Source organism: Molossus molossus, unplaced genomic scaffold (assembly GCF_014108415.1).
Source record: "Molossus molossus isolate mMolMol1 unplaced genomic scaffold, mMolMol1.p scaffold_m16_p_1, whole genome shotgun sequence".
NCBI lineage: Eukaryota > Metazoa > Chordata > Mammalia > Chiroptera > Molossidae > Molossus > Molossus molossus.
The window spans coordinates 61,785,550-61,794,445 of record NW_023425344.1 but is presented as its reverse complement, the minus strand read 5'-3'; the positions used below and the strand labels follow the sequence as shown (position 1 = coordinate 61,794,445).

The 8,896-nt window shown below is 51.0% G+C and overlaps 1 protein-coding gene across 1 annotated transcript in view; it reads left to right on the top strand.

Annotated features, from left to right (window-relative positions):
* Positions 1–1,242: 1,242 nt before the first annotated feature.
* Positions 1,243–8,896, top strand: part of SCD5 (stearoyl-CoA desaturase 5) — a 151,659-nt gene continuing 144,005 nt past the window's right edge. Inside the window, exon 1 of the mRNA XM_036273765.1 lies at positions 1,243–1,750. Coding sequence (XP_036129658.1) covers positions 1,519–1,750 — 232 coding nt within the window. The 5' untranslated portion in view covers positions 1,243–1,518. The remainder of the gene's footprint in view (positions 1,751–8,896) is intronic.

Genomic DNA, 8,896 nt, shown 5'->3' with positions numbered 1-8,896 from the left:
CCAGAAAAAAGAATAGTCCCCAACTAGAGAGCCACAGGGAGTAGTGGGTCTAGTGGGACTGGGGAACAGAGGGAGCAGTTCTTTGTAATTTTCACCCCTCTTCTGGAATCTTAGAGAGGATTTCCAGCAATGGGTGAATCCAAAAACAAACGAAAACCCCCAGATTTATTTGTCAACATAATGGCACCCCTTTAAGCTCACATTTACAGAATTTGCAAGCTGGAAGGAAGAATAAAGATTAGTTCTGTTTCTCCTGTACCGAAATGGCGAGTTAGGGCGATTTAGAACTAGAACTCAAGAGACCCTGGCTTCCAGTCCTGAGCCCTTTTTCTACCGCTACCCACCTGCAGGCGCAGTCACACCTGCTTGGGACACGTCCAGCGCACCCTTCTCTGCATTTCTGTGCAATCAGGGCTCCCTCTGGACAGTTCTAAACGATCTGCGTTAGGAGGAGAGGAATGAGCAGATACTTTTTCACAGGTTAATTTTCCTTGGGACATTCTGGGTGATTTTTTTTTTTCCCTAAAGCCCTATTCCCAGTGGAGCTGAGTTTAAGGTACTGTTCCATCAGATGAGGGCTAAGGAGACAATCCCCAGGAGCGGCGGCTCGCCGAAATCTGCCATAAACACAGCTGAGCAGCTGATGGGCTGCGCGAGGCACTGTTGGCTCCTACAGCCCACAAATCACTTATGAATCATCTAATAGGCACTAACCGAGCACCTCTGTGTCCGGCTGCAGCAGCCTCCACTCCTCCACAGGCCCAAGGAGCCATACGAACTGGCAGACACAGGGCTTGATTCTCACCTTGGATCTGGCCTTAACTTGTGTTAAGACTCCCAGCACGTATTTTAAATTCTTCAACATGGTGGCCTGTGGCTTCAAAAGTTAAAAAAAAAAAAAAAAAAGCTTTAAAAAACGGAAAGGTATTTTTTGGAACTGGAAAAAACACAACAGAAGTGCTGTGAGCCTGTCTTTTTTGCTCCCTGTCCCGAGAGCCACATCCCACCCACACCCGGGCCCAGGCTGCCAACCGCCGCCCCCCGCTGCCCAGCGGGCTCCCGGGTCCGGCCGCGGAGACCAGGGCAGCGGGGCCAAGGGGGCGCCTTTCTCTTTAAGAGCCCCACAGTCGACCGTGATTGGCTGTAGCTATGCAGGTCTTTCCTCCTGGCTCCCCGCGAGCGCTGCCTACCCCTTCGCCTCCCCGCTCGCTTCCCCTCGCAGCGTCTCCGCGCCCCCTCCCGCCCCTCGCGCTCGCCCCCTCCGCTCACAGCTCAGTTCAGCCCCGGCAGCGGCGTGAGTGATACGTCAGCAACAGATGCGGGGCTCCCAGGTTTGCATCGTTAGGCCACGCTGAACGCCTGCAGAAACCAGAGAGGGGCAGCGAAGGCGGGGACGGGAGGTGTGGAGATCCCCCCTAAAAGGCAGAAGCCCCCGCCCCCACCAGAGAGATCCGCGCCCGCAGAGCGCTGCCTTCCTGCGGCCGCCGCTTAGCCGCCGGCGCCCACCTCTTCCCAGCCATGCCAGGCCGGGCCGCCGACCCGGGGACGGTCCCCTTCTGCAACGCCACGGAGGAAAGCCGTGCGGGGGTCGAGGACTCGGAGGACGGCGGCGGCCAGAAGAGGCCGGGCGCACGCGAGCAGCGGCAGAACATCGTTTGGAGGAACGTTGTCCTGATGAGCCTGCTCCACTTGGCTGCTGTGTACTCCCTGGTGCTCATCCCCAAAGCCAAGCCGCTCACACTGTTCTGGGGTAAGTCCCGCCGACACTCCCTGCGCCCCGGGCACGGTGGTGAGGCCGCGCCGGAGCGCGCGGAGTCGCGGGTCGGCTGTCTGGTGCGGAGCCCCCTCCGCTCCCCTTCCGCCTTCCCCCAGGCGCTCCCGTCCCCTTGGCCTGCAGCTGCCCTCCTTTGGGGATAGGCAGGTCTTTCTGCCCAGGTATTTTCAACTTCTGCCCTCCCCGCTGTCTGCCTGAGTCGGCGCATTTGTCCGCTCCCGGAGGGAGAGCGGGAGAGTCCTGCGGCGCCACCGCTGTGCGCAGAGAGGCGCGCGAGGGGAGACGCCGGGCACCCGCCGAACCGGGCTGTGAGCCGATTGTGTCGCCCGTGCGGGTCCCAGGGGCTCTTCTATCTGCCGCCTTTCTGCTTCTCGGTGTCCTCCGCGGGCCACGGACCTTGGGGCCGAGTTAAGGACGAGAAAGGAAGTGGGGGTGGGGTGGAGAGATCTGGCCCGGGAACAGTCTTGATTTCGCGCCCGAGATGGAAGAAACCAGTTCCCTTCCTAGCCCCTGCAAGGCCCCTGTTTCCTGCTCCCTCCGTGATCTTCTATGCCCAGTCGCACTTCTGTGGTCCTAGAAGTTTCTTAGAGAGCACAACGAGCTCACGTTGAGAGCGCTGTACCCTCAGCTCCGTTTGTGGCCATGCGGGTCCCCCTCCAGGCCCTGTACCCCTCTGGCCAGTGCGAGTGGGTCTGTCGACGCACCTGTGACTCTCAGCCACCCTCCTTCCTAGCGCCTGCTGGCAGGAGAGGAAGCCCGGGAGTCGACCCCCAACCCCCTCCTCTGGTCCCAGGGGCTCATCACCTGCCCTGTGGGACTCCAGTCGCTGACCTCTGAACCACCTGGAAGACACCCTAGCCCCAGTAACTGGTTTTAACCGCAGTCACCATAGCGGCAGTAGCCAGGACAAAAGGCGCAGGCAATTGATATCCTGGGTCGAGACTTGGATGAGGTACTCCAAGAAGCTCTTTCAGCTCCATTTCTGAGATCATCAAGGAACGGGGTCAGAAGAAATACAAACTACTTTTATTTCCAGAGGGGAAGAGGAAGGAAGAAATAAGACCTCTTTCTGCAACACTTCTTATTTGACGTAGTGCCAGCTTCAAATGCTAGGTTGATAATGGGGCCATCAGGTTCCAAGACTTTCTTTGAAATCTTGGGGTCCCTGGTCTTGTAGACCTTGGATACCTCTTAGAGGTTGTGGCTGAGGGGAGAATGCAGAGTCAAAAAATGGTGAGAGAGGCAGAGGTCTTTGGGAGTCATAAAGCCTCTTAAAGTCTCCTAGAAGCTCACATTCTTCATTTCCTCAAGTCTGCATCTCCTTTTCACAACTGTTTTTGTTTTGCACTGGTTTAATTTTTTTTTTTTTTTTTAATCCTCACCCGAGGACATTTTTCCATTTTTTTTGTTCAGGTAGAGCGGGAGGGAGATAGAGGAACAGAGAGAGAGAGAGAGAAACATCGACGTGAAGGGACACATCGAGTGGCTGCCACCCGCACGACCAACCAGGGCCGGGGACAAACTGCAACCGAGGCATGCGCCCTTAGCGGGAACCGAACCCGGGTCTCTCAGGACCGCAGGCCGACGCTCTAACCGCTGAGCCAAACCGGCCAGGGCTGCACTGGTTTAATTTTGATCTTCTTCCTTCTTATCTCCAGATGACTAAATTGCAAGATGTCCAGCCATTAATTCATGAACACAATTCTACCCTGCCAGCCAAAACCTTTATTGCCCCAGAGCTTCTGTGGAGCTCTTCCCTCTCCCTCCAGGGGCAGTACTGTTGGACTTCAGAGCCCACCTACTTACCTTCGGGGGCATTGGGATCTAGCCTAATAGCTGCAGTGTCAGAGAGAACTCAGGGAGGAGTGAGCACTTAGAATATTGCCCTGGCTGATTTGGCTCAGCGGTTGACCCTTGGCCTGCGATCCAGAGAGACCCCGGTTTGGTTCCCACTAAGGGCACACATCTCGGTTGCAGTTTGTCCCCACCCCTGGTTGGGGTCCTGCCGGTGGCAGCCACCCGATGTGTACCTTTCATGTCATGTTTCTCTCTCTCTCTATTCCTCTCTCTCCCTCCCACTCTATCTGAACAAAAAATGAAAAAATGTCCTCGGATGAGGATTTTAAAAAAAAGAATATTATCTTACATGTCTGGGGCTCCACAGGGCCCACAGGCTCCACTCCTTCTAGCCACGCAACCCCACAGACTCTGGCATGCCACCAGGAGCTACAAGGACAAAGCCTCCTCTTCAGGTTTGCTATCTCTGCCCTTTCCAGGCTGCTCTCTGTGGTGAAGACAGACTCTTTGTTCTGAAAGACCTTGGCCAGAGGACACCTCCTTCCGCCCCAAACTCCTCCAGCTTCCCCAGAGAAGTCAACACAGTGAACTGAAGGAATCTGGTTTTCTCTTTGTGGGTGATGTTGTCAAACCCCATCCTTGTACCTCCTTGCATAGTCTTCTGTTTTAGCCACTTTTCATCAGCTACATTCTCTTAATCCTGATTCTCTCCCTACCTGTGCTTCATTGCATCCCTAAAAAAAAAAAAAAAAAAGGAAAAGAGCAGGCAATGGTGGATATTGTGGTTTCAAGTTTCAAAATTGTGACTTACAAACATTCCAAACAAATGACTCTTACGTGATGGATATCTTGTGAGAGAAGAAACGAGGGACGGAGACCAGCTAAGATTGGTTGTGCTGTGGCTAGGATATGTAGGGCAACTAGAAGGCTAGGGGCACCATTGACTCAGGGTTATTTTCAGAAAAAGCTCTGGAGCCTTGACCCACAAATTTCCCCCCACTGAATTCCCTTTCATCCCCACTCTCACAGACTCTATCTAGCGTTAGGGCTGAGTTTATGCACCCGTGGGCTGTTCATCCACTTCAAGGACGTAAGTTGTCAAGGAAATAGGCTTAGCCCATCCATCGCTTGCCACCCCCCACCCATGGAGGTTGCCCTGGAGACAAGAGGCATCCATGCAATGCACCCAGCAAAAGATATGTTAGTTGCACAGTGTGCAGAGAGTAATTTGCATGGTAAAATGTCATCCATGAAAGATCCATCAAGTTGTTCAGTCCAACCTCCTCCAGTGCCTAACCCCCCACCTTTTCATGGCTGTCCTTGGGGCTAGAGCAAGGCAAGTTATTTTCCTTATCATGGCAGTGTTCTGAGTGGGCGGGCTTAGAATGGAATGCTCTTGGTCCCACAGGTCCTGAGAGATGAGTTTATGAGTTTCAAGGGCAGAATGCAAACTCCAGCTGGAGGAAAAGATCTTAACCTCTGAAGGCTAGAGCTCACAAAAGGATTTTGGCCCAAGGGGCAGCCGGTATGTACCCTGAATCCCAAGATGAGTAGATCCATGGGAATAAGGAGCAGTAGTTATGGTATCAAATTCCTGGGACTCCTCCGCAGGGAGGTTTGCTCTGACTCGTCTCCAGGCCTCCTCGTTGTTGGTTTCCAGAAATGTCAGGGACTTTTCATCTTTCTCTGGAAATGTCACCCAAGTCCTGGTGAGGGGTAAAGGCAGTGTCTCATGGTGACATCATGGGTTTTTCTCCCCACAGGACAATTTCAGTGACAGTACCAGACATGCAAAAGAGTGATTTCCTTCCTTCTTTCATCCTGCCCAGGGCAAATGTGACCATATGACGATTGTTAAGCCAATACAGGATTCTCTGGTGTCCTGGATGCTGGAGCACCTGGCCCTTCCGAGTGGAATTCAGCCTCTGGGAAAGAAGCTGAGAGGTGGTGGGGATTAGCAAAGCAGTCTGGGGTCAGGGACGGTCAGGAGAGGCTGGGGTTTGGAAAGTGCTGGTCCATCAGTCTAATTCTGGTCAATTCTGAGAGTTGCCCAAAGATGAGCTGTCTTTTGTTCAGACATCAGGTAACCTGCACCCACTACTTGGGATGCTCCTGATGTCTGCTGGGTTGTGCTGCTTTTTCCATCAAGTCCCTAAGATTGTTGAGGAGCCCCAAGAATGTGTGGCCATGGAATTCCGTGTTGCCTCCAGGTTATTAGGGTGAGAAAGACGCAAGAGAGAGACAGGGTCCAGCTGGTGTGGCTCAGTGGTTGAGCGTCGACTCCTGAACCAAGAGGGCGCCAGTTCAATTCCAGTCAGGACACATGCCCAGGTTGTGGGCTTGATTTCCCGGTGGGGGGGCATGCTGGAGGCAGCCAATTGATGTTCTCTCTCATCGATGTTTCTGTCTCTCCCTCTCACTTCCTCTCTCTGTAAAATTAATAAAGGAAAAAAAAATTTAAAAAAAAAGAGAGCCCTGGCCGATTTGGCTCAGCAGTTGGAGCGTCGGCCCACGGTCCAGAGAGACCTGGGTTCAGTTCCTGCTAGGGGCGTATACCTTAGTTGCAGTTTGTACCCGGCCACAGTTGGGGTTATGCGGGAGGCAGCCACTGGATGTGTCCCTTTCACATCATTGTTTCTCTCTCCCTCCCTCCCACTCTGTTGGAACAAAAATGGAAAAATGTCCTCTGGTGAGGATTAAAAAAAGAGAGAGAGAGAGAGACAGGTCTGAATGTGAATCTTTAGTCTCCTGCTTAATTCACCAGCTGTACGATCTTGGAAGGAAGAACATCTCTGAACTTCAACTTTCTCACCTGTAAAATGGGTATGTTAACACTGTTTGCTCACGAAGTAGTGAGAATTAAATTAGATAATATATGTAAATCACTCAGCACAGCGCCTGGTCTTTGGGTGGTGTACGGTAACTGTTAGCTGCCTTATTATTATTGGTCCCAATACTGGCTGTTTTTCTTTAGTAGAAGGAAAACAGGCCATCTTGCAGCACAACGCATTCTACAAAGCTGGATTAGTACTTGGCTTCATTGCCTCTTGCATGGAAAATACTGCTTTGGCTTTGGAAACAAGGGTTCTTTTTCAATGTCCCCAAAGAGAAATGAATACAATCCCTCCTGTCTTTCCTCTCTCCCCCATGCCATCTCTTTCATTCTGTTTTCCTCCCAAAGGCCACTGTCTTGGAGATGAGAATCTTTTTGTTCAGCGCACAACTCACCTGGTCTTTAGTGTTTTGCTTTGGGGATGGTTGCAGTAGAAACAGGGCCAAATCATTTCTCTACATTTTTTAGGGTCTCAGTTTTTATTTTCACCTCCTCCCTGTGTCCTTGAGTCTTCTTCCTCAAAAAAAACAACCTCGAATGCTCAATGAAACTACTAAAACACTGAATAATGTAAACCCTGTAACTGCCAGCCCATTGTTGCCACTTTCGCATTTTTAATAAATGGCCGAGCCCTAAAAGCCTTACCCAAGGCCGAGTGCAGCAAAACCTGCAGGGCAGCGTGTGCTTTTGCTGGCTTCGGAGTCCCAACATGTACAAATATAGGTTGAGGTTAACATTATCAGCTCAGTGTTTTTCTAAAAGTGGTCAAGGTCACTGCAGACTGCACTGTGATCGTGCAATGAGAAATAGTGCAGCAGAGTAGAAACCAGGGCTGGGATCCCAGCCTTGCCACTTAGTCAACTTCTTACATGTCCCTTTCCAGTTCGTCGGCCTCAGGATCCTCATCTGAGAAATGGGCACAACACTGAGCTGAACGTTGTTTTAAGAACTGAGGCATGTAATAAAGGGCCTGCCAGAGAAGACACTCAAACAAAGCTCTCTACTGTTCCTGCTTCTACTTGGAGGCTCACACTATGAAACCTGTATGGCTCCATCGGCTGTCTGAAGCATGCAGTGCTTGTAGCTCAGATGGAAGGCACAGCCTTTAAGCCTAAATATTTTATTGTGACACTTCAATTCTTGCCTTACCTAGTTTTGTATAAAATTATAGTAATTGCTTAGAACAGCCATTGATGGATTTACAAAAGAATGACACAGCCATGCCCAGCAAGTGTGGCTCAGTGGATTGAGCATCGTCCCATGGACTGAGAGGTTCTGGTTCGATTCCTGGTCAGGACACATGCCTGGGGAGTGTGTAGGAGGCAGCCAATCGATGTTTCTCTCTCATATCGATGTTTCTATCTCTCTCTCCCTTCCTTTCTCTCTAAAAACTCAATAACAACATATTTAAAAATTAATTAATTAAGAAAATAAAAGAATGACACAGCCATCCATGGTGGTTTCTTTAAGGTTTCACAAAAGACTACATCATTTTTGTGTGGCATTATTCTTGTTGGCCATTTATTTTTGAATCCTCACCCAAGGATATGTTTCTGTTGCTTTTTTAATAGAGAGAGAGAGAGGGAGAGAGAGAAACATCAATGTGAGAGAGAAACATCAATCTGTTACCCCCCTTACACACCTTGATTGGGGAGTGAATCCACAGCCCAGGTATGTGCCTTGACTGGGAATTGAACTGAGCCACCTGGCCAGGGCGTTGAGCCCTTATTTTGACATTCCGTAGTCTGGTGTGCAGTATATGTGTCCCTCTGCTGTGATGAGTCCTGTTTCTGTGGAAGTGCCACAACTCTGGGATGAAGAGTATGGGCTTTGGGGTCAGAGGGTCTGAGTTCCAAGGCCAGATTCCTCAAATCCAGCCTTTGGTGGAACCCCCACTCCTTATCCTCAGAGTCCCCGAATGCACTATGAGGACAGTCACAGTACAGCCAGTGGCTGGTGGGAAATGAAGCAGCCCCATAACGAAGTGGCACCACCCCCAGAGCTTCCCGCCTGTCTTCCGCGTGTACCTCACCCTTTGGAGGCTGGGAGGTGTTCCAGACTGCTCCTTGGTCGCCAGAAAGCCCAGGCCATCGGCAAAAGCGGCTTGTCTCCAGTTTATTTCTCCTGGCAATGCACTGGTGGCCACAACAGGTAGCAGCTGTCCTTCCTTGTCCATGCCTGTCCTTTGTCCATTTTGTGTGTGAATGGCCATGAGAGAGATCCTCACAATTGTGAGAATATGCAGTCTCATTCATTCATCCAGTTCACTCATTTCTCCCATTCCAGCGGTTGTCAAAAGTGGCCGCACAGCAGCCTCACTTGGGGAGCCTTTAAAATTTTCAGAAGCCTGGGCCCTCATCTGGACGTACTGAATTGGAACCTCTAGGAGTGATGTCCTGGCTTTTTTTTTTTTTTTAAGCCATTCAGGTATTTCTGATGCACAGCTAGGTAAGAATCATGATTTAATTTTCTTGTTCAATAATATTTATTAC